This window comes from Limulus polyphemus, unplaced genomic scaffold (assembly GCF_000517525.1).
Source record: "Limulus polyphemus unplaced genomic scaffold, Limulus_polyphemus-2.1.2 Scaffold2333, whole genome shotgun sequence".
NCBI classification, from domain to species: Eukaryota; Metazoa; Arthropoda; class Merostomata; order Xiphosura; family Limulidae; genus Limulus; species Limulus polyphemus.
This window is the reverse complement of record NW_013667943.1, coordinates 136856-163265: the sequence shown is the minus strand read 5'-3', so window position 1 is coordinate 163265 and position 26410 is coordinate 136856. Positions and strand designations below refer to the sequence as shown.

The window sequence follows — 26410 nt, the reverse complement described above, 5'->3', positions numbered from 1 at the left end:
CGGGACAAACAATACTAAGGAAGGGGCAGTGTTACGACAGCGGAAGTCATGCGACCCTGCAGACGCGTTTGTTCCTGGTAGCGCACATGAAATTTCTCAAATTATAATGAATTTTCTAGTGCGTTCAAGACGCCCTCTTCATTAGTATATAAGCCTGGCAGAGAAAGCCTGTGGGATTAATGAATGAAGAGAGTTCAGGGTAATTTATGATTCTGTTTCGAGCTACTGTGTGTTTTGTTATCGAGATTGCGAAATTACTGTGTGCTAAAAGTTTGTATCGAGGAAGAATGAACTGGCTTATCGCTGAAGTTTCTCGGAAAGAATTTCTACAGGAAATTAACAAACAAGCAGATACGTAACAATATTTAAGTAAACTGAAATAGAATAAAAAATTAAGACACTAAGTTTGATTACTAGTGTTTGTTTGTTTTTTCTTACCCAAGGAATATGTGTAGTGAACCAGTCAACCTATCAAATACCAAAAATTAATTTCTTATAGAAATGTACCTACAACAACCCTCCAAAAGCTTAAGTCTGTGTAAGGTGGTCTTAATTCATACTCAACACTATGAAATGGTAAAGAGAATATATGAATATGTATATTAATAACAAGTAAGTGTTTTGTTTTCAGTCTACTATAGAATTGAATATTATTTCAAAGTGGCAGTAAGAAAATAGTGCTATCTGTAAGCTTATTAATTAATTACCATATGATATACTGCTTTACATAATGTTCTGTGATGTAATGTTTTGCTTGTACAGTGTTTATAAACTTCTTAAGTTGCTGAATTGTTAGCACAAGCAATACATTTGATCTTGAAGAAAAAATCATTTGCAAGGTTAACCAGTAAGTGTCTACAAGTGTTTTTTTTGCGTGAAAGTATTATTTTGGTATAGCATTTGAAAATATCTGAGTTATTATAATACATATATTTTTAACTACTGGTTGGCTTATTCAACTCACTTGGTTTGAAACACAGCAGAAAACTTGCAGCTACACATAAATGGCATTTGTTTCAATGAAAATATCTTATGAATAGTTTTTAAGTGACTGTACAAAAAAGACTAACCCGTTTCTTTCTGGTCAATGAATGTTTCAATATAATCATCAAAAAAGGAATTACTTCATGAAATAAAATACAGAATTCACCTTTAAAGCGACTGTTTGTAATTGATATTACATTCGGTTCAAAGAATTTCAAACCATTACAATATTAAAACTATTTTGTCATATTATTGTAAGCTATATTTTTATTTACATTTTTGCTAGAAGGAACTGCTAATCAATATCTAGAAAGGCTGTTATGATATAATAATCAAGTAGGTTCACATGATATGTGAAAGTAGGGGAGTACATTATGAATAAGAGAATCAGTGTAGTAGTGAGATAATTATAAGTTAGTGAAGTATTCAGATCCAGATCAGTGTTAGTAGTGAGATTTATTGCATACGTTCAGTTACTCGATTGATTAGCTGTGGAATTGTACAAGTAAATTCATGTGTAAATTAGGCATAGTACCAATAGCAAGGAATTTCTGTTGAATTGTTGTTTATAGACTTAGGCATACAACTGAAGGTGAAAACAGCCTGTAAAAGCATTATAAAAAATACACTAATTTGTTATTGTTTTGTGGGCTGTACTTGCCATTATATTTACCTGATAATCCAAAAGAACTCACCCAACAAAAAAAACATTACAACACATTATGTTTAGACTGGTGAGTGAAGAAAGGCAAGAATTATCTTATGCTCAAAATATGTTTCAAGTGGGAGTAGCACATGCCCCTCTGGTTAGGAGTCTGTGAAAGATATCACAAAGAAAATACACTGGAGTACAGATCTAAGAGTGTGAGAAAGTAGATCATACTTTCAAATATTAAGTTGTACAGTCTTAAGTAAAACTGTCTTATCTCTAATTGTTTATTTCAGATACTTTTCCTTCAGATCCTAATGGGACCTCCTATTTCTCTTAACTTGCGAAACATTCTTTGGCATGGTTTTGTAGCACCATCTGAGGTCAGTTCAAGGTAGTCAAAGGTTTAGTACTCATGAAATTAAGTTGACTCATTCATATTTATTACTGTTGAATTGTATGGTTTAATTAACTGTAATGATTTAATGACAAGTTAAAGTAATATATACATATAAAAGCAGTGCTGTTTGCAGTGCCAGATGAAGTTTTGTGAGCCCTGGGACAACACATACTTAAGAACTTTGTTTTTGATTGAAAGTTATGAACGAATTTTAATGAAAATTGTCAGCCAAATTTTTTTCACACACTGAAAAGAAGCTGATTCCTGGCCGAGCTGTTTTGTAATAATTTCTTTAGAACTTTCATAAAGGCCAATTGAGCATGCCTTAGTTATTTTGAAAAGAAAGAAGAAAAAAAAAGATGGAGCACCCCTCTCATACAGCAGTGGCTGTATATGTGTGTGATTAACTATTAACACAATTATAAAAAGAAAAAACATGTAGTTCTTGAGAATGTTTACAAAGGGGAGCCTAAGTTTATAATTAAGTAAATAATTCACTCTCTTAGGCATGGGTACATCTTATTGGCTATTGTCCGAAGCTTTGGAGAAAAACTAGAAAAGTTGGGATTAAAACCTGAGCACATACCTTGTCGTTCGTGGTTGTCTTTTCAACAGACTGAAACTTGGATAAATTGCTTTCCTGGTAAGTGTTTTATTTTACATAATATTGTAAAACTACTCATAGAAATAGTTGTTAAGTGTAAATATATCCTTCATGCCATTGATGGTTATAATTTTACATAAGTACTAGCCATAACTCTCTGAATCTGATGAGTTCTGAGCAAAACAATAATAAGCACATTTATAAGTATAAACTACAATATTATTATTATTTTGAAATAACTCTAAAGAAAGTTAATTCTGTTTAATATTCATAGCTTAATAGTGCTTGTTTTTATGAAATCTCTCAAAATATATTGTAAAAAAGCCATTTTAAAATTCAGCTTTGATCTGTTAATTGTCAAGTGCAGGACTTAAATGAGTAGACATGCTATTTGATCAGAAAACCATAGTTGTATATCAGAAACATTAAAAACTATTCCTAAATATTTTACATAATTATCAGATATGAGGCAAACCTTTTCTTTAACAAGATTTATGTGAACTAGTTCACGTAATTAAAGTTTAAATAACTTTCAGAAATTACAGATTCCTGCATGAGAATTGCAGAGGAGATTTTCAGAAAAACTACTGCATTGTTGCCCCAAATGCTACCCTACTGGAAAGAAGTATTGTCTTGTTTCAGAAATCAGAAGTTAGTATAAGAATATGAAGTAGATTTGAACATATACATTCCTTTATAGTTGTATCTGTACAGATAATCGTGTATAATTGTTTTTTTGAATATCATATTCTAAAGCTTGGAAGTTCATAGGATAAACATCAAATTACCAACATAACTGATTAGGATTATACATCTGTTTCAGGTAGAAGTAAAATTGATTTTGTTCATTAGAAACTATTAGGTGCTCCTTCACTGCATAATTTTAACAATTAAGTTTTAAGTATTTTGAGTTTTTAAGTAAACAAAAACATAAATGTAAATTTTATACATGCTGGCACATCCAGATTATGAGCATCAAGATTTAACTCTCAATGCGGGCTTGGTCAATTTGACCGACCATGTGACCTCTTTGTACTCGATTAAAGTCTTTATAGGTTTAATACTTCAACTTTCAATATTGTGTGTATATCTTCACAAAATTTGGCAGTCTTTCAATCAATATTATAAGTCTTTCACATACAATAAATCATATGTTTTTAGTGAAGTATTTTTAATAGAATAAAATAAAGATTTATCCATTAATATATTGAGTATTTCTTTTGAATAGTTAGTGTGAAAAGTAATTTTTGTGTTAAAATTAAAAATTATTATCCTCATATCAAAAATCTTAAATTTCCTCTGTGTAAAATCCCTAAAACCTCCTAAATGCATTTCAAAGATTTTTTTTTCATTAAAACTTTATAGTTTATCTGTTATTTTCTCCATCCTATCTCAAAATGGGATTGGTCAATCCAACCGACCTTGTAACCACCAAAAAAGAAATAGAAATAAACCTAAATTACCCTTTTTTCTTTCTAGAATGACTTCAAATTGTAACATGAAACTATTAGGTCATCAAGAAATTAATGTTGCTTTTTTTTAAGATGAAAAAACCCCGAACAACTTATATATCAAAACAAAACATTTATTAAAACATGTTTGAAATTCGAACTTTGGAAATACCAATGTGTTGTGAACATTTAAGAATTCTAACATGTTCAGAACATAAAGTTTGATGAAACATTTCCAAAATATATGAAATATCAACTGCAAGAACATTTTCAGATATGAACTCTGAAATCAGATATTTAAAAGTACAATATTGGAATTGCTAACATACAAAGTATGCAGTCTATGAATGCTATCATATTTAGAATTTTATTTTTCAATTTTTCTCTAGCAGATAATTTGTCTTGTGTAAAGGAATTTTTAGTATCAAGTAAGTTGAATACACAATCAGTTTTAATAGATTTATTGAAGACATGAATAACTAGAACTTGAACTTAAAAAATACATTACAGGAGTGAAACAATTATAGAACATTTTTATACAAGTAAGGGAAACAGTACAGAATGTATGACCAGAGGAATGTTAATGCACTACTTCATTAACATGTGAAGTTGTGGGAACTTACATTAGGAAGTTTTTTATGTTTGCTGCTGTTAATGTTGTCATCTTCCTGTGAACTTTCATTCAGACATCTTTACAAAATAACAGATAAACAACTTAACCCAAACTATGAACAGTCAAGTGCTGTTTTAAAATCATACAAAAAAACTAGTACTTTTGGTAAGGTTGTGGTGATCAGACACCAGTCATTGTCTTGGTTAGTAGTAGCCTATGTGATCATCTAAGTGTGATTATTAATTAGTTGCTATTTTTGTTATTTATTATCATTATTAAATACTGGTTGATTTATGTCCTACATTTTGGTTTCTAGTCTGCTACTCTTTTCTGGGAGGTCCCAAAAAAGAATATATGTGATGGCAGTGGCCACGATTTGATACTGGGTTTTTTGTCAGAAAGAATGGTGTGTTCTGTATTTTATTGCTACTTCATTTTAATATATGTTCTTTCCTAACAATACGGTCTATTACAGATAGATCAGAATAACATGGTCTCATGTGTGTATTATGCTCACATGTCTTAACTTTCGTTGAACTTTTTGTTTCTCTAATCTTTTACGTGAGATGTTTTAATTGGTGCTTTTGATCTCCATGTGGTGTTTGGGTGGTTTGTTGTGTACTAACTGTAATCATGTTGTGTTGTGGCTTCTGAATGTTGTTCTTACTCTATGCTGTTTGAACATCTTCTGTATGTTTAAAGAGAAACCTTTGACATAGAGGAATATGGTTGTGTGCTTGTGATTTTTTTCCTACTTATTCTTCATGTGTATCTTCTTTATTAAGTGTTCGGGGTATCCATTGTAGTGATGTGTTTTTCTTTATCCATTCCACACCCATCTGTACCAGAATTACAGAAACACCATACACACTTACATAATGTATGACAAAACGTTTGGTCAATATATGAAAACTTCTCTCAAAAATTAAATGTTATTTTTACAAAAAAAAAGAATATTCTGAATTTAAATGAACAAGAAGTCTTGCCAAATAGTTTTAACTACTAGAAATTGTTATAATCATCTCTAATCTTGTACAAAACATTACAGTTCTTAATACATCTCTGCTCTATAACGAAATAACATTTCTTGAAGCTTTACCTTTCTTTTTTTAAATCCAGGTGAAAAATTATTGTATTCATGGTTTTCACATCTTCGGTATTTGCTGGTATATCCTCTGTGTACCTCTTCTACATTGGCAGTCTCTGAGACAACCTCAATCAGACATTCTCCACCAAGGTGTTTAGAAACTCAGTTTTCATGCTGGGAAGTTATGCGGTCCTTTGTCCAACTTATGGAGTTAACTTCTACAATTTCTCTGTATTTAACTAAATCTCTTCACAGGCCAACTACAGCTATTTATCAACAGAAAGGAAATACTTATTGTCAGTAGTGTCTTAAAAGGAATTTCAACTCTCTTCATCCTAAAGTATCTACCATATCCAATTTTATGACTTGGGTATTTGAGAGGGTTCTCGCTTCGCTTACAGTTGCTTTATATAAGGCATCCTTATCCACTATTTTCAGTATTCCAAATATCAGAAGTTTTTTAATACTCAGTACTATCAGATCTACTCAAAACCCTTCGTATTCTTTGATCCAGATGACCTTTTCAATTACCAAATTGGGATTTCACAGTGGTTTTACATGCATTGACTCATCCTCCTTTTGACCCCTTAGCTTTGCATTCTGTGTTTCATCTTTCTCTTAAATTGTATTTTTTGTTATTGGCTTGTGGACATTGTTGGTTGGAGTTGTTTTCAATTCCTGTGCTTCAAACTCTTTATCATTCCACATTTGTCCTGCTTTACCCTAATAGGTCCTTTCTGTCCAAGACTCTGATAGCTAGGGAAGAGGAAAGATCCTTATCACCAATCCATTTGCCAGCCATTTATCACCTTTATGACCACTCCACTTGAGGTAGTAGGAATCGATTGTTCATTTATTGGAATCCTTCTTTTTCCCATTACCCTAATGTTGATTCACATGGCCTGTAATGGATTTTGTTGCAGGAAAGGAATCTTTTGCATGTCACATCTCACCAGATTTGTCATACCTCCATCAGTAGCTGCGTGGGATGAATTGCCCTCTGGAAGACATTGTGTGGTCTGGTATGTGGATTACTCCTAATACTCTCCTATCTCATTTCTTACATTATCTGAGAGTTTTTGACTAACCACTGTAACTATTTTGACCACATTTGTTAGATTTTCATCAGAGGTGAGTATTTTCCTCAATCATATTCCTTTTTTTTTTCAGGGTCCCTTTATTTGTTCACTGGATCCCACTCTATGGTGAGTGTTTTCCAGGGAGATATGCTTTCTCTTTTCAATTCTGCACTAGCAACTGCTTTCACTATAATTACTACAGGTTTCATCAGGCTCTGTTGAAATGGGGTGTTCCATAAGACCATATAGGTGCCTACCAGATGGTATTACCTTTATATTATGGACTGCCACTCATGGACTATCATGAGTAAAGCTAAAGGGGATCTTGCCCATCCCTGCTGATCTTCAGGTTGAATAAGTCATGATCGGTTTGTTTTTAAAAATTGAGGGAACTTGGTTCACCTATTGCAGAATAAGGCGAGGTTGGGGGCCCTCCTATTCTTTTCCCCAGATATCAGTAGGAGTTGCACCAGCCTCCACGGGAGCCTACTCATAATTCTGGTTCAGATTTGACTCAAAGCTATCCGGTTGGGGGTGCATGGCCCTTCTCTCTGATCATTGTTGGTTTCATATATTATTCTTGGAAGGAGGTCCACTATCTCCTCATAATTCTGAATGTGATGTGGTCCCATCCTAGGGCCTTGGTTGAGCACAGGTTCCACGTCCTCTCCATAATTCCAGGGGCAAGTAAAATACTCCTTGTCCACTTGGTTGGGGAGTGAGAATGAATGTTCACAATTCTAGACCAGATGAGTTCTGTTCCTTTGATTGAGTATGGCATACGCAATCCTGTCATTTATTAATGTGAGTGTGGATTTTCTACTATATACTCTACACATTAAGTTAAAATACAGCTCATTTTGTTTAATATGAAGCCAAGTATATACATCTTCAGAAATTATCAGCAAATAATGAGTCCGAAGATTAAAGGCTAGTGCTCAATGGTGAACTTAATTTTGCCATAATGTACCACCAAACTACTAACCATGACAACAATACAAGAATTCAAGTTACTCAATTTAAGATGGGATTTTTGTTTAATTTCTTAGGGTAGAAATAACACTAGAAGACAAATTAATATTTGAAGTGTTAAACTATGGAACATGAAAGGTTTGAACAATACATATCCCACAAAGTTTCATGTACTTCTCGGTAAATTTTGTGAACTTCATAAGAATCCTGTTTCCCTATTGTGGTTTTTAATTATTTTTTTAATGACACTTAGTAGAATACCAGTTTTGACATAGTCAATTTGCTTTCTATGTTTCATTCAGTATAAATTAAAGTTGTTTAGTCTTTAGTCTAGATTGAAGGCATCTTTCTTGGATCTAATGACTAGATATTTCACAACTGTGATATAATCTATTATAAAACTTTATCCTTCCTGGGAAGGTGTCAATTAAAAAAGTATAATTTTATTTGTCACTGTAGGCAGTTGTACAATAATGATTATTTATTTGCATGTATTTTCAATATTGGTAGTAAATATTTTCATTCTTTACAAACAATTTACATCTTACAGATATGGCCAATGCTTGGTAATTCTTTTGCCTCAGATTGAAAACTGTTTAAGAAATATATTTGTTGCTGCAAATGATTGTCCTGAAAGAATTGTGACAGCAGAGGTGAGATTTACTTCTTTTGCTCTCCCACCCACCCCCCAAAAAATTTTTGAATTATGTTCTTGTCAAGATATAAGTGGGCAAATTAAAATAGAATGTGTTACTATTTCTCTAAAGCTGTAAGTGTGTTGCAGTGTGTCGGGATATTATGATACTTGTATGTAGATTTGTTGTAGTTGGTAAATCAGCTTATTGTGGAATAGAATATTTTCAGATTTATTTATTTAACTACTTCATGCTTAACTCAATTACTGATGAGGTACATATGAACCATTATCAACTTGTTCAACACATTTTCTAAACTGTTTGTGCACAAACTTGTTTGTGGGTCGATGACTGTTGGTTACAGGAATCTTAACAAAATATCATTCACACACTCGAAAAACTATCAGTACTGTAACTAATCATAGTAGGTTAGCTTATCAAGTAAGTATTTTAATAAAGAAGGTTTGTTTAGGTTTTGGCACTAATAGAATGTTTTATATACACACACACACAATATAAAATGTTACTATTTATGAGAAAATTAAGTTGTTCTGATATTAAAAACAAATAAGATAATTCTTTTTTTTAGGACACATTTGTTTGCATTTAAAATTTTCCATCTTATGCTTACAATTCTCTGAATGAAACGGAGCATAACATTGTCTTACATTTTTGAAACATATCTTAATCAGTTGTAAATTTAAACTAGATACATTGAGGTTAGAATTCATTCGTATATATATATATATATTTGTACATTGATATAATATTTAATCAATTAAAGTGAATGTTTCATTTTCTGTTGGTTTGCAAAGCTGGGAAATTCCATATAGGAAACGAACAGGTGTGGTTATTAAGAGTCTGAGGTTAAGAATACTGTTTTGAGGTAAGAGGATCTAGATTTAAAATGAAATCTGTATAGGGAAAATTGCAATAGTTGTTTTGGTTTTCTTTATTTAATATATAATTTTTTCATTTGTCCTCAGGCAACAATGCTGTATACAACATTTGATGAGGTAAGCATTACCAGTTACAAGTTAATGTCATAGTTATGCTTTTGTCTCTTGTTAATTCCAGTGTAGGAAAATGTTAACTTTCTTTAATTGTAGAGAGATTAGTGCTACACATTGATAAAACCTTGCTTGAGTAGAATGTTTATTGTAAAAGTTTAATTATGGTCAGTAAAAATGCCACAAACAATCCAGTTTCAGGTCTTTGTACAGAGTTTATTATTTATTACAGCATCCATCTGGAGATCAATTATAGCTGTTCATTCAAACTAAATACTGCAGTTAAAAAACATATTCCTTTCCATACATAATTTTTAATAAAAAAAAACATATCAGCTTACATTATAAGATAGTTGTATTTGACTTTAATTACATATATGTGAATGAGTGAACAAAGTTGGTGTTTTAACTGCTCTTGATATTTGCTCAAACTTATATTAAATTGCAGTTATAATGAGAAGTTTCTCCTCCTTATAGTTTTGTTGTTATTATTAACTCTATCATGCCCAGATAGCTGGGCTAATCTCACTATAAGGATAATTGCACCATTGAAATTTAAACTTATAGAAAAGAAAATTGTAGTTGATCTTCCATGCATTAGAAAACCTCAGAGTTAAAATTTATTCAATAAAAAATTTTATTTAATTTTTTTACATAAACAATAGAAATATTCACAAAATTTCATGTCAGCACTGCTGATTGAAAACAGTAGTTTGTGTATGAATATCCTAAACTTTTTCTGAGCATAATATGGCAGTTGTATCCACATAGGAGAAAAGTCTAAATAGTTTTGAACAAAATAGTGTAAGTTTGGTTTTTTTGTAATCTCAGTACTAGTGTAGATTTATCAAGCTTAGCCAAATACTGTTTCTGAACCTTGGTTGTCATGGTGTGATATAATTGCCTATATCTCAGCTTTGAAAAGTCATGGACTTGAGATCTAAGCACATAATGAAAGCTGTTTTTCTGTTGCTTTCAACCATATAATCCAATGTGGCTTCCATTCCAGTTTAGTCTAACAAAGAAATCAAAACAAAATGATAAAAGCTTAGCTTGGTCATTGTTGCTAGAAGAAAAGATATTTGTGAACAATATCTATCACAATTACAGTTGCTTTATCATTTTATACATCATTTGAATTATAATGTTGCAGCGTGATGGGGAAATAAATGTTTTTCATAGAACAAGATGAGATAGGCATAGCTAATTCATTTTGCACTCAACTATATCAAGTTTCATTTCACTAACATGCTTGCTATGTCATTCTGTGTTAATTTTAGGCTTTATTGGTCTATGTGACTGCTTGAATTGGCAAATAAAATAACTTTGAAAAATATGTATATATGTAAATGAATATAAAATGTGTTTAAAACTTATTATAAATATTAAATCAAACCTTGTTATCGACAGTTTAAAAAATGTTGCCTCGCTTATAGATTTTTGTATGGTAAAAAAATTATTTTGATGTACACCAGTGATCATAAATATAGTGAAATTGTGTGTAATATTTTTGAAATAGAATCAAAGCTAAAATTTACAGTTTCATAAAAAATAAAGTACAGGAAAGTTTTGAAAGAATGCAGGAAGTCATGAAAAACCAGTGATTAAAATACACAACAAAAGCATACTTAATTATCTCTTAAAAATAACACAATGAAATCTTTTTGAATTTTCAGAGCAGCCAATTCATACAAATATCACATATAAAATATATTTTATTTGCAGAAGTCACATGATCTGTAGAAAAATTCATCTGAAGTTTCAAGCTATTTCATCCAGTAATTTTTTATTTTTTTTTGTATTGCAATTCAACAAAACAAATCTTTGATGCACCTGAGCATTTGAGAGTTAAAAGAACTTGAAAACTTGTACAATATATAAATAGCTACTAAAGTAATAAAAATGTATCATAAAATTTGTTTGTAAAATATATTGTTACATTCATTGTCATCTATTAGTTTCAATGCAACTCTGACACAGCTGTACTGATTTAAGTAACCTTATGTGTATTTCTTGTATTACTATGTTTTATGCACTTATTAGTTTCCAATATTTTGCTTTAACTATTTTCTAAGACAAGTCTAAACTTAAGATTCTTAAAGTATGATGAACTAAAAGTTTTATCTACTTGCAACTAGACTTCTAATAAGATTCAGAAGTGTGTGCTTATTACATGAAGTTATATCAGAAGGCTATTAAAAATAAATTTTATAGATTTAGAATATATTGTTGATGCTTTGATCTTGGTGTAATTACATTTAATGTTCATTCATAACACTTATAGTGAGTTTTGCTATAAGTAAAAGTAAAGTCACAAAGTATGTCTTTTATTTCTAGTTTGACACTAAATATGACAAAATACGAAGATAGTTTTAATCAATGTTATAAAAATGGTTAAGAAAAACATTCATTTCCTTTAAAATTATATTTTCTTCTTGTAATTTTATACTTTTCATATCAGTTATGATTTCCTAATTATCTCTAAAATTTGTTTCTTTCAGATATTTTCTGAGTTTGTTCACGAGAAAACAAATAAAATCAGAAATGTACTTGGAGATACGTACATTGTGAGTTCTCTATTGTTTTGTTGTTGGTATTTTTATCTACAGTTTATATGCCCACCCACAATCTTCTTTGTCGATGATTACTATAAATTATCACATTACTGTTAATAAGTTGATGCTCAACAATATCAATATTTTTGAACTTACTCTCATTTATATAACAGTGGCTGTTATGATGTTTAAAATGTAGTAACAGTCTTCTGTTGTTTGCATTCAACATTTTCAGTTCATTTTTTTGGCAGAAGTGTCTGCTATGATGTTTGAAATATCTGGTTTATTTGCATATGACATTAAATGTAGTAAACTTGCTAAATTGGAGAGGAAGAGGGCTTGTCCTGGTCTTCTTTTTGGTTAGTCATATAATGACTTCTTTAACCATTGATAAATTTTATAAAGCATCTGTCATTTCAAACTAGTAAATATGTGCTAGTAGATGACATGATTAACAAGATTGTATGAAGCAAGATATTGAGTATAACCCCATATTTTAAAGCTCAGATTGTAAGTTTTTTTGCTTTAAAAAAGGTTTAATGGAACAATGTTTTTGGAATTAATTATTTTACTTTACAGGCAAGGTTGGAAAAATATTTTAATTTATTCTACAGACACACACACACTGCTTCATATTAATCCTCTTGCTTAGAATGTTACATTCAAAATCTAATTAAATTACTTTATTATCATTGTATGCAAATAGACCTGGCATCAAAACTTAGTTAATAAACCAAATTTTAATATCATATAAGTATTAAGTTCTTAATCATGTAAGGAAACGTTTTAAAAAATTCTCACTCTTCTCTAATATGAGAATTGTGATATTTGTTCTCTTTGTCTTCCCTCTTCTTTAATTTATCTACCACCCCTACGAGAAATGTGGTATTTAATGTAAATTACTCAATATAAATATTACTAGGCAAAGCACAATTTTTACAACCTTCAACCTTGTTTGTTTACAGAGGCATAAAACAGAAAATTAAACCTATTTGCCACACCCACCTATCACCTCCTCTCTTTCGCAAATTTCTCTGACATTTTATACTATATTATTTATAATAAGTAAAAAACAAATGTTTAATCTATCAAATGACATATTACATTATGTTGTTTTCTATACAGAGTGCCCCCCAGTGACACAGCGGTATGTCTGCGAACTTACAACACTAGTAACCGGGTTTTGATACCCGTGGTGGGCAGAGCACAGATAGCCCTTGTGTAGCTTTGTGCATAATTAAAAACAAACTATACAGAGTATTGTCTATTTTGCCTCCAGTTTGACAATTTCTCTCGTGGTATTCACATCGACAAGCTTAGCTAAATTTTTAAAGGCTCTTATTACACAGTTAGAAAGCCAGATAAATTATGATAGTTATATGTCCTTGGTTTCTTTGTGTGGATTATTACTCAGTGTTCTTAGGTGCATTATTTAATTAGATAAAAGTTATTTAATATACCACTACCATTAGTATAAAAAAAATTAGACTTAGCTTTCACTGACAGTTAACATCAAAAATCAAGAGGTAAGTACTATATTTCTTCTTTTTCATATACCTTTATTTATTATAAAAGTAACTAAATCTAAAAATTATAGATTTATTAGGATAGATTAGATAAGATAATGAAAAATAATAATAATTCATCATGAAGTATACTCACGAACAGCTTTTGCATTATGTAATTCAGTATGGTAATTCTAGCTATGCATTTGCTGAAATGATTTACAACTTGTGTGGTAGGATTATTAGTTAAACATGGGTTAAAGGGCAGTAAAACAAGAAATTTAAATATAAACAGATGTATGCTGTTATGAGCTTTAAGCTATTTAGGATAAACAATTGTAGTTTTGGGTGATTCTAGAAAGAAAAAAGGGTAATTTATATTTATTTCATATTTTGTATGGTGGTTATGAAGTAAGTCAAATTGACCAAATGTGTGTATAGAGTTAGGATAGAGAAAATAGCAGATAAAATAAAAAGGTTTGATATTTATTTAGGAGGTTTTTGCAAAGTTAATACATGACTTAAAAGTGTATTACATTATATCTTATTCAGTGATCCTTCTAAGTCTTTTTCTCATGGGATTCAACTGCTTTTTAAGTTATAGTTACCCTCTAGTATGTATTTTTAAGTTGCTTTATAGTACATAAGCCGTGTCACTGCAAATGCTAAATTACAGATAATTTCTGTAGGAACTTCTCTTGGATTTACTGGTGTACCCCGAGGGACCAAGAGTAAGGGACAGACTAAGCCATGGAGAAGTCTTGCTTGAAGACATTCCACACCACTTAGTTAATCATGTTCTGAACATATCAGTTGCTATCTGTTGTAAGTTTGTTTGCCCATCCACTGGAATTCTGCAAGTAAGAAATGTGGTGGTATTTCTTTTCTAATAATTTTGAAAAGTTTTACCATTATTGTGCACTTAGTACTTGCAAGGTGTTTTTAGCTTTCACTACTTACTTAATAAACTGAAATATAAAGATCATTGCAGATCTTGCTCTGGAAATATCTAATTAAATCTGAAGTTATAAATAGTTGCTTGGCCACAAATGCTTTATTAGAAAAGCCATAATTATCATGATATCACACATCAGACTTTGCTGTTAAATATTGGAAAACATCAGTTATTTCAACCCAGTAAATATGTGCTGGTAGTTGTTAAGAATTCAATGCCCAATGATATTTTCTGGAGTTTGAGGTCAATTTTAAAAGTTTCAAAATAGTAAACTTCCATAAATTACAGTTCATAAATAGTTTTTTTGAGTATTTGATCATTTTTGGTAGTTTTTTTAATTCCGAAGACCAGAAGTCAAGAAATAATATGTATTTTCTCAGAATGCATTCAATTTTAAATTATTAGAAAATGTTCTAAAAAATATAGTATAATTTTCAGCACATAGTGATGAAAATATTTTAATTGCAATAAACAGTAAATTAATGTGTACACACAACTACTGGATAAATCATATGACACAGGAAGACTGAACATAATTAATTTGTTATTAAGATATTAAACACTCATAGTATTATCCACTACCGGCACTTGTGTTTAAAATTTTTTGCTAAAATTATAATAAATAATTAATTACGTCAAAACATGTACCTGTAGAGATTTTAAAGCGGAAGCCGTACGGCTTCAATAAAAGTTTTTATTGTGTAAATATAAAACGTTGTTTTTAATTAATTAATTATTATAATTTTAGCAAAAAAAAAACCTCATAGTATTATCAGCTATTCAAGACATATACATATATATAGTTTTGCTTTATTGTAACACAAATGAAATACAATTAGCGATTTCTGGAACCCTTGGAATGCACTACAGCTAAGTAAAATTTCAGAATTTGCACAATTTTGTTTTACATGCAATCAGATCTAATTAGCACAGAAATCCTAGAGTATTTAGATGCAATGACACCCAACAGAAAGTTTTAAAGTATTTGCAATGCATTGAAGATTCAGGAAATGTTTAGCAGAGAATAATTTTAAATGTAACCAGCAAACAAAACAAGGAAACACAAATGAATTAAGCAGAACTTTTCTTCATACAATTTACAATTAAGTCTCAACAGCAAGGTCTCACAAAGCTAAAAGTTTAGTGGTGTATGTTTACATTATTCCTGTTTATTACTTAGTAGTACATTTATTCAGTGTAAATGATAAATATTCTATTATTTTAAAGTTCTAAGGTATGCACGCTGAAAGTTGTGGATAACTTGATTTCTCAGCACATAATTGTTTTTACCCATAAATGGAAGACTGACATAAAATGACAATTTTGGCAGATTAGAATTCACTTTATGAAAGGTGTACACTTCATTTAGAAAACATTTTCAGCTATTATCAAGTAAGAAAGATGAAACCTTTTTTTTTTATTTTAAACTTTCTGTTTCTTTATGAAAATAATGATAGTTACTGGCAATATAAGCTATATAGAATAAAATATTTATCAAAGTTATTCTTAAGATTTATACAATTGTCAAATGACTACATAATCCTGTGTATATTGGCTTATGATATATTTCTATTTCAAAATATCTCCAACGTTGTTAATATCTAAGCCTGAAAAAAGACAACTTCAGTTGTTTCTGTCTTCAACTACAAATTTAACACAAGGATATTGTTTATTCAGACATTCTAAGAAAGAAGGTACTTGATATTTTGCTTCAAAGATAACAAAAGTATTATCAACTTAACAATGATATCTAACAGCTTGTAAACTCTCAAGACAGTTACTCAACCATTGTTCTTCATGATAACATTAAAAGCAGATTTGCTAGACTAAATTCTGAAACTATAACATCACCATTTATTTGACATATATATACTATTATTAAACTTAAAATGAAACTTTGTGGGTGGGGCAGAATTTAAAAGTTCAATAAACTTTAATATAGTAATTGTAATATCTTTACAATTGAATTGTAAAATAATGTTAGAGTATAGGCACTCAGTGTGACAACTCTCATAGTAAACTTATTCATCAAATCTTAAATCAGTCAAGTTATTTAAGAAATCTCAAAATTTTTCTCGTTTCAAATCTTTTAGAAAATAATTCACAAATTCTTTCAATTCCTGATCATGGATACATATATTTGAAACTGTTGACCTAATTGAACAGTTGTTTTTATGAATTTTTGGTGAACTGTACAAAATACCAGTGTGAGAACCTACTGCTCTAATATCTTTGTATGTTTCATCACTAATGGAAATTATCTTTCTTTACTTTCTACTCTACCTTCTCTGTTATTTTTTGTGGGATCATGATTGAGTATTCTAAAGTTAGTTTCATCAGATGTTATCAAAAGTACTTAATCATCCCTATTTAAAACAACTGTACCATTTCCTTTGTCTGATTCAACTATAACTGTTTCTTTATTTTTACTTAAATGGTTCATTGCTTCAATTTTTTCTTTAGTTATATTTAATTTTTTTTTGTAGAAGGAAAAATGAGCTAAGGCCACCCAAGACACTTCTGTTACTTTGTTATCAAAATTTATACAATTGTTTCCATAAATAGAATTATCATTTAACATCCTTACAAGTTTTCTACTAATTCAATCTTCTAGATTCTGGTTTCTTTTCTCTTTCCGTAAGTTCATGTTGAGATATGTATAACTTTAATTAGATCATCAGTAAATGTTTTAACAATGCCTTCTGTAGTTCACACAAAAAACAGATGTTGGAATAAAAGAAACTGGGGATTAGAAAATTCATACTTGCATTTATTTCAGCACACATCACTCCTTCCTAAAATATAAACAACCCTCCTTCTGGGTCATTTGGAGGAATCTTTTTTTATAAGAAACCCAAATTATCAAATGAATTTGATCATTGTCAGGGTTTAAGTAGCCTATACATTAACCTCAGTGCATTTATTAATTAGTAACTTTTTTTTTATAACTAGATGCTAATTATTGTCTAGTTTTATTATATATTTTAACTGCAACCTTCAGGGAATTCAGAACTCTTTCTGTGTTTATAGTGGCTGTGATTTGATCTTTGATCTTTTTGATAGTAATTTGGTGCATTCATTATCCGCTTGACTAACAACCCAGAAAGAATCCCTTTCACCCAACATGCTCACCTTTCAGCACATGGGATATTATAATATGATGGTTAATTCCACTGTTCATTTGTAAAAGAGTAGTCCAAGAGATAGCAGTGGGTGATGTTTGACTAGATGCCTTCCCTCTAGGCTATCACTGCTAAATTAGAAAGGGCTAGCACAGATAGCCCTCAAGCAACTTTCTGTGAAATGTAAAACAAACAAAACAAAACCAACCCAGAAGTAGTTCTCAAGACTTCCCTGAAGACAACTGCAGATTAGATGTAAGATAACGCTACTTAATAATTGGTATCTGTATCTTTAAAACAATGAATCTTAGGTGATGGTATAGACCAGGGGTCTCCAAACCTTTTTGGACAAGAGCTGGGAGGTGGATCTTTTTAGGCTTCGTGGGCCAGAAGGGTCGTGGTAAAATTAAGTAGGGATGCATACATGTTCGGATTGGCTTTTGCTCAATTAAGTAGGGATGCATACATGTTCAGATTGGCTTTTGCTCAATTAAGTAGGGATGCATACATGTTCAGGTTGGCTTTTATATTATTACTTTAATAAACTGTTGGTGGACCAGATAAACTGAAGTCATGGGCCGTAGTTTAGAGACCCCTTGTATAGACAACTAATCTTAACAATTATTAATATCAAGTTGCTACAATTTATAAGTACTTATATGAATTTAATGTTTTTATTTGATAAAATCAGAGAGTATGAAAGTATTAAAACAAGAAAAAACAATAACTTGAAATTGCTGTGTTACCAGTAGAAGGCAGCTGTTTAATTGGAACATCTATTTAATCTGAAAATAGTGATTTTAAGAATTTAAAAAGAACCTTTATTAACCTATAGAAATTGGTGCTGCATGTAGTACCTACACTGTATCATTTTTTATTTCAGGAGATCTATGTTAAGGATGTGATAACAGCTGCTTCCACCTACAAACCACACTTTCACCCACTTAGTATTTTAAAGAGAAAGGTAAGTGTGGCTCTGAAAATAATCATTTATAGTATTCTGGTATTATAGCTGTCTTCCAGAGTGAAAATTAAGAAAACCTCAATTGTTATTTTCATTTCTTTAGCTGCTTTATCCTTCTTCAGTTATATAAAGCTTCATGTAGTGACACAATCTTGAATTTCATTGTTTCTTTAAGTCATCGTGATTATTCTGTCCTCAGTTACTCCACTTCCACCAAACTTTTAACCTAGTGCTTTGTGAACATTTTCCAATTTTTATTAGCTCTTATGTATAATAAATACATTCACTCTGGCTTTCTCTCTTACCAGAAAAATTTTAAACAACTGGCTATTAACTAAAAACCAATCTCAGAAAATTTGTATTTTTCATGTAATAGCTTGTAATCAAGATATTATATTGACAAAATTCATAAATTATTTTGCATGATTACTATTTGAATTATGCAATTCATCAACATTCTTTTATGTTTTTGTAGGATACAGTACCTAAACAATACATTCCTTGTTGTATGTCCTTGACAATTTGATGCGAAAGATATGTTGCCTAAGAAATGTATTCGTGCACAAAATACCCAGACATTTTCTTTCCCAAATAACTGATAACTCCTGAGAAATTGCTACAACATCTTTTATATGAAATATGAAGAGCTTATTGGTAAATTGACAAACAACAATTTATAAACTGTTGTTTGTCAATTTATTATATTATTAGGATATTGTGCTTCCATACACAAAAATATGAAGTACTGTTATACATTATTTCTGATATTTTTGATACAGCTCCTTCAGGCAATCAACAAGGTGATGAAATGGAAGGATTGCCCTATAACTGATTTAAATGATCCACCTGATAGTGGTGAAACAACAGACAAATCTATCGATGTAACACACCTCATTCAGGCTATATGCAAGTTGTATAATGTTGACAATGATTTGAAAAAGTAAGCAGATATTCTTGTTATTTCATAGAATTTTATTATGTTTTACAGTATAGTGTAATTTTTTTATTTCTTTATCTCCTTTTGAGTTCTTAATATCTTTACTTCATCAGTGTTTTTGATAGCATTCTGTGAATAGTTAATATTTAAAATACAGACAGACTTTTCGTTGGAATTACTTAAATTTTTGTTTGTTCCTAACAGCTGTTCAAAAATAACAAAAACTTTTGCAATTTAATTTGAAATTGCATTTTTGTGGGTCATCTGTATTTGAAACTTCAAAGATTAATTTGTATTTGATTTTGGTATCTTTAGAATAAAAATCTCCCTTTAGGAGACACATGTTTTGAATCAAATGAAACTCATTTCTCTAGAATAATAAGGCAATATTTCAAGAATTTGTATGTATGAAATGAATCTTTATGGTGAAAAGTCTATCAGTTTAAACTCCAGCAGTAAGTTTGAAATTTAAAAGACATGCAAACTTAATGCAGTAGGTTTATATCCATACTACTGACATTAACACTTGGAACAAGAAGACAACACAAACAGTGAATCAGGGAATACATCTATTAAGTAGTGAAATGAGATCACTGAGCCATCCTACATATTCTGATTCATAGGTGAAGGAACTGTTTATTTCATTGGCACTTGGATCACTCGCATAACCCACTAAAACTCATAATTTCTTTTGCTGAAAGTTTCAAATGACATGCTTTTATAGGAAATGTTAAATAAATGGGAGTATAAAATAGGTTTCTTTACTGATGCAGAGCTCTAAAGAGAGAGAGAGAAGGCCTGTGATTCAGGCAAAGGGTTATAAGAACTAATAATGAAGATGGTTGATAAAACATAAAACATTTTATGTACAAGGTTCGAAAGTTTTGGAATAACTTATTCCATCTTCAGCAAAATCTTAAAATTGTGTTACAAAGATGATTATTACTAAAATTATATAATAATAACATAATCATTAGTGTAGTTATTAAAAAACAAGGTAAATGGACAGATGAAACAATGTTGATATATATCACACAACAGCTGAGTTAAGTGTGAAAATCTAGAACAATTTTAGATCTAAAGAACTTTGTGAGTCATTAAGGATTGGACAGTTTTTAGCTACGAGTAGACTTTCTTTAATGTAGAGGTCAAGGTTTGAAGATCCTGTGGTGATGATAGAGAAATCATTAAATGAAATATTGTGACCTTTGGTTTCAGAATGTGAACGAATGGATGAGTGGCTGGGTTTAAGTAGTGGATGGTTGGTTCTGTTAGATACTCCTAAATGTTTACAGACTAGTTTTTAAGTGGCGTTTCATTTATCCAATGTACATGACCTTACAATCACTACACGTATATTTATACATGAGCCATGAACGTAGAAGTTTAGGTACTTGATCTTTGTACTGAAATAAGTGTTTAATGTGGAGGCTAGGTCTATGTGTTATTCTAAGCTGAATTTGAGGATAGAAGTTTTTATTACAGAAGGGTGTTGTTTTTTAATTGGTAGAGATTGTGAACCCATAAAAGGAAGGGAGATAATGAGGGGAAATTTGGAAACAGTGTGTACAGACTCATGGTTTTCTTTTCTTATCAGGAATCTTGTACACTGTGATTTTCAAATGTTGTCCAATATGTTAAAAAAGCTTCACCCAGAAACCTTGTACAGACCAAAATATGAAGGTGAAATTACAACGTTACTTCGGCAGATTGTAAGCCACATTATCATTGTTGCTGACCAAGTGTCAGATGGACTTCAGACTCGTTATTATCAATGGTGTAAGAAAGAGATGCGTTCTCGGCAAAGATTGACTTATTCACGATTGTTATGCAGGTAATGATGAATTATTTTGCTTAGTTTGAATTATTTTGCACTATGAGATGAACATGTTTGAATGAAGGTTTTTGGCAGTGTAGATAGCTCTAGCATAGTTCAGTGAGTAGATAAGGATGGTTGATATTGTAAGAGAGATGTTTGTTTCATATACTTTGATGAGATCCAAATAAAAGATCATGATGCACTTGCCATCTTTAAAGGTAATGATATTTTATTAGTTAGAACCTTAAAGATCTCTGGTACATTTTACATGGTTTTGCTCACTATAAGTTATTTTACAGGAGGAAATGTTTGGTACTATGACAAGTGGAATTTCACTGAGTTTAAGCAGTTTTATTTTTAGACAGGTAGTTAAGCAACCAAAATGTCAATAGAAGTGCTCCAAAAATAATAATTAGTTTCAGTGAATTTACAGAAATTTCCTTGTTTTGTACTTGAATTATTTTCTAGGTATTAGTTGAATAGCTTCAGTAGAAAGTTACAACTTTATGAATGTGAGGAAATTTTTAGTGTAGAAGATACAAATGAACTACGTATTCTAACTTAATGTATAATTGATTCTTAATAATTTCAGTAAGAATCTTTTGTGAAGTTTGTTATATATATATATATATATATATATATATATATATATATGTGTGTGTGTGTGTGTGTGTGTGTATAAATTTATTCTTATTTCTTCCAGTGTTCCTGTTTTAACAAGATCACTCCAAGTAGTGTTCATGACAATATTAGTGAATTTTATGTACGTTAATAAATTAAGTTCGTTAGAGAAAAAAACTCAACATCATCTTACAAGGTAAGAACTTTTCCTTTAAGATGTTCCATCAAATCTTACTTTTGTAACATATTTGTTAAAGAAATTATCTATGTGAGCAGCGGAATCAATATTGTCTAAGGTTTCCAATCATTTTAAAATTGTGACTATTAAGGCAAGTTATCGATGTATTTAACATATATAAGAATTATTTTTCTAGTAAAGATGTACAAGTTTAATTTTATTAACCACCAGGCTACTAAAGTCCATCCTGAAGTACACAGAGAATCTGGAGATAATGACAAATGCAACCAAAAATCGTTGGGAGGAATGTTGTTGTTTGAGCAAAGAACTTCTGGAATTCATCAGTTACTTTAGTCAAAAACAAAGTTTTTATAAATAGACTAATATTTTATAAGAAGTATTTAAAACTGTGTTAGTTAAATATTAAAATTACTGTTGAAAGCTTAATTCCAATTAATATTCATTGACAAATAGCATAATTCATATCAATTTCAAATATCTGATGTTTTTAGTTCTGACAAGGAATTTTTATTTGATGTAAAGTTAATAGAAATCTTGTTACTCTGCACCAATGTATGAATATTAAGTTTTCTTTGGTGTTTTAGGTTTGAAGCATAAATTAAAGTGAACTCATAAACCTTTTTCTTTTCAACATTACTTTGGTGTTCTTTTAATTCATATTCATTAGTTTCTAATAGTTTAGTTGATATAGATTTTTAGCACATGAACACCTGAATCTTGTAATCACCACATTTATTGAAAACAGTCAATGGGTCTTTAACTGATGGTAAAACATCTTTGAATTGTTAAGGTGGTAAATAAATTATTTTATTTGAACATATTTCAGAATTTTAGTTAGGTTTTTAGTAACGCCAAGTATATATGGTAAATACACTTACTTTAAGTTTGGATGGATCGGGTTAGTTCCATCTTTAATGAAACCATAAGTAAATCTTTGCATTTGTTCAAAGCCATGTCAACTACTTTATCATTTGTTGTATTTACTATTAACATTAAAGAAAGTAGATTGTACACAAACTTTAGTTAGTTAATGATGTTAACTGCAACCAGAGGTAAATGTTCATTACAAAGATATTCACGAAAACATTTAATGGCCTTGTCAATGGGAACATTTGTAAATAAAGAAATAATGTCAAAAGAAGCCATTGAATCTAATTTTATATTTATTAATTATATTAACAAAGTCCACAGAATATTTTACTGTACTTCTGGTTCTAGCTAAAAAAATAAAAACTTGTCAACATACTGAGCATCTATGTGTGTCATGTAGACAATAAGTCTAAATGCTAAGGTTGGTTTGTGGGATTTATGGAGGGCATAAGGATGAAGTCAACTTAGAAATAAACTTTCTTGATTCATTTTCTTTGAAAATGATGCAAGAATTAATTGCTTTTTTTAGTAGACTCACATTTTACTCCAACATAACTACTGTCATTCAACAAATTTTCAACACAATTTAGGTATTAAAATTACAACTTCAATCCCCCTCCCTTACCAGCTTATAATACTTCCATTATTTTTATGTTTCATAAGATCTGCCAAAAATTTGTTTTACTAATATTTGGAATGTTTATTGAAATCATTGTTAGTATTTTTTAATAAGACTTTTAGTGGCATTTCTAATGGAATATTTTTTGTTTGGTCCATACCACTCAAAATTTATTCATCACGTACAGATATTTCACAAAACTTCGTATGTTCTTTTACATAAGTGAATCATTTTCATTGAAATCTGGTCCCATTTTGTTATGCTCAAAATGTTGACAACCACTGGCTATAGGTTTCTCTAGACCAATTGTGATGTGAGAATCTTATCGATCATTCTTGAACCCACAAGAAACACACCACTAGTATATAAACAGTTAACAGGCCGCATGACGTGTCATTGCGGAATAGTATTTGTTTTTGCGCACACTTTGACATTATCTTTTATTTTCAATATTATATATTCATTGCTATGGCAACAAGAGATTGTGTAAATGACCCAAATATATTCAGTTTGTGATAAATTTGTTGTAAAAAAACAAAGGCAAAACATTACAGAATTCGTCAAAAAAGCTTATTTACGCGTATTACTGAATAAAACTTGGGGACCAAGACAAATCATGGGCACTGCACAAAGTTTGCACCTTTTAGGTCGAAGAGTTATGATAATGGACTAAAGGTAAGAAAAAGTATTTGCTTTTTGGAATTCCAGTGGTCTGGCGTGAGGCTAGAAACCAAGGAGATGACTGCTATTTTTGCTCATGTAAGTGCAAGGCTAAAACACTTGAAATAAAAAGGAAATTTCTATAAATGTAAAAAAAATCACGACCTATACCTCCAGAATGTAACTTTATTAGCTCAATATTTCGCTATTGGAGCATCGTCAGGAGCTTTGAATATCCTACAAGTTCCCTAATCCAGTTAAATCTAAATTGGAACACTGTCATTTGAAAATCAAACATAGATGCACGTGTTTAGAAAGTTTATATTATATAAAAATAATATCAAACATTATTGAATTTATGTTGTTAAGACGAATCAAATCAACAATGCAATATGAATAAAATGTGTAAAACCAATAAGTAAATTATTAACGTCGTTCGATTTGAAATAGAATACGTGATGTATCTAAAGCTTTAATTTATATCTGTATTGGTAAGTATTTTTCCATTATAGTATATCAATACATACATAAAACAATGTCTGAATATATATTTCAATCCTTATAAATGTGTATAGAGTCTTCGTCAAAGTACAACATATTAAAATGTCATTAACATCTGTACACTAATGGCCAACCTTTGTATTTATTCAATTTAGGTTTATTTTTCTTGATTAAAATGGATTCTTAAATTTTCTCTCCAAAAAATTATGACATTTAGATAAGATGTTATCCGCATGTGGTAAACCATGTACTTTTCCATAATGTTCTGCAATAGCATTGTTAGTATTGAGGTTTTAGATGTCACGCACATGTACAGATATTCGATCATGTATGGGTCGACAAGTTTCTTCTATGTATATATCGGAGCATCTGCCACAAGTTACTTCATAAACAACGTTTTCGACTATGGCATCTATCATGTAGTCCATATTTAGTAGTTTTACAGTTATTTTTCATACATCGTGTTTCTTTCTTGTAAGCTGAACTTGTTATTAATGAGTTAAGGAAGATGCCCAGTTTTTGTACCATATTAATAGGTAAGTCTGGTGCTCTAATTACTCTTTTTAGTTTTGTGGTGATATTATCATTAATATATGGAATCACCAAAGTAGCCTGAGCTTTAAATGTGGTTTGTTTATTTATACAATTCAAAAGAACATGTCTATTTTCTTTTTACCTGTCAAAATTTATTATTATGTTTTGTATAAATTCCTGTGGATAGACATTTTTTTCTTAAAAGAGTCATCAGATTTTCCCTAGCCTTCTCACACATTTCTTTGTTATTACAAACTTTATCAATTCTATGGAGGTAGCCAATAACGACACCTCTTTTTACAGCAGGGACCCGGATGATAAGAGTGGAAATGCAAACAAAGAGCTTTAATAGAAGGCTTACTGAAAATACCAGTAATTATTTCCCCATTCATGACATGAATTGTAGTATCTAGAAACGGTAAATTTTCTACCTGGTATGACATAAACAAGTGTAAATTTTATGAAAGGGTGAACAGTATTCAACAAGTCGAGGAAACTAAAAAGAGACTGTAAATTAGTGTTCCACACTCGAAATGTCATCTATGAATATTGATGGGCCAACATTCCCTCCTGTTTTCTAAGAATTAAGTGCGTTCATTTCAAGTATATGCATAAATATTACAGCTAAGACTACTGCTACCCTATTCCCCATAGCTATTTTTCTGATTTGTTTATAAAATTCCTCGTTAAATCTTACATACCCATTATTTAACACAGAGCTCTTTCTAACCAATCTGTTGAAATATTTAAAAGTTCTAAGTCATCTCTGTTTTTTCTAATCATAGTCATAACACAGTGTATCCCTTCTTCAATTGGGATACCAGGATATAATTGAACAACGTCCATCGTAAACAGAATAGAACTATCATGAATAAGGTGTGAGTCATTACGTAACTGTTCAAGAAAATATGTGCTGTTGATATGAGCAGGGAGCAAGTGCAATAACAAATGCAGCAGTCTATCTAAAACCCACGATATACTTTCTGTCGAAGATCCGCAAGTAGATGCTATGGGTCTAAAGGGTAAACCAGACTTATGATCTTTAGGACGACCCTAGAATTCAGG

The 26410-nt window shown here is 30.5% G+C and overlaps 1 protein-coding gene across 9 annotated transcripts in view; it reads left to right on the top strand.

Moving 5' to 3' along the window:
- Nucleotides 1-22981, top strand: part of LOC106466651 (endoplasmic reticulum membrane-associated RNA degradation protein-like) — a 41309-nt gene extending 18328 nt beyond the window's left edge. For 8 of the 9 annotated variants that reach the window (XM_022394710.1, XM_013926941.2, XM_022394709.1 and 5 more), the window contains exons 6-17: nucleotides 1930-2027; nucleotides 2540-2676; nucleotides 3174-3288; nucleotides 8390-8492; nucleotides 9461-9490; nucleotides 11986-12051; nucleotides 14234-14404; nucleotides 18505-18585; nucleotides 19365-19525; nucleotides 21120-21356; nucleotides 22045-22158; nucleotides 22372-22981. In XM_022394710.1, the coding sequence (XP_022250418.1) occupies nucleotides 1930-2027; nucleotides 2540-2676; nucleotides 3174-3288; nucleotides 8390-8492; nucleotides 9461-9490; nucleotides 11986-12051; nucleotides 14234-14404; nucleotides 18505-18585; nucleotides 19365-19525; nucleotides 21120-21356; nucleotides 22045-22158; nucleotides 22372-22519 (1461 nt within the window). In that variant the 3' untranslated portion in view covers nucleotides 22520-22981. The remainder of the gene's footprint in view (nucleotides 1-1929; nucleotides 2028-2539; nucleotides 2677-3173; nucleotides 3289-8389; nucleotides 8493-9460; nucleotides 9491-11985; nucleotides 12052-14233; nucleotides 14405-18504; nucleotides 18586-19364; nucleotides 19526-21119; nucleotides 21357-22044; nucleotides 22159-22371) is intronic. The other variant, XM_022394711.1, reaches the window with a different exon arrangement.
- The last annotated feature ends 3429 nt before the right edge of the window (nucleotides 22982-26410 follow it).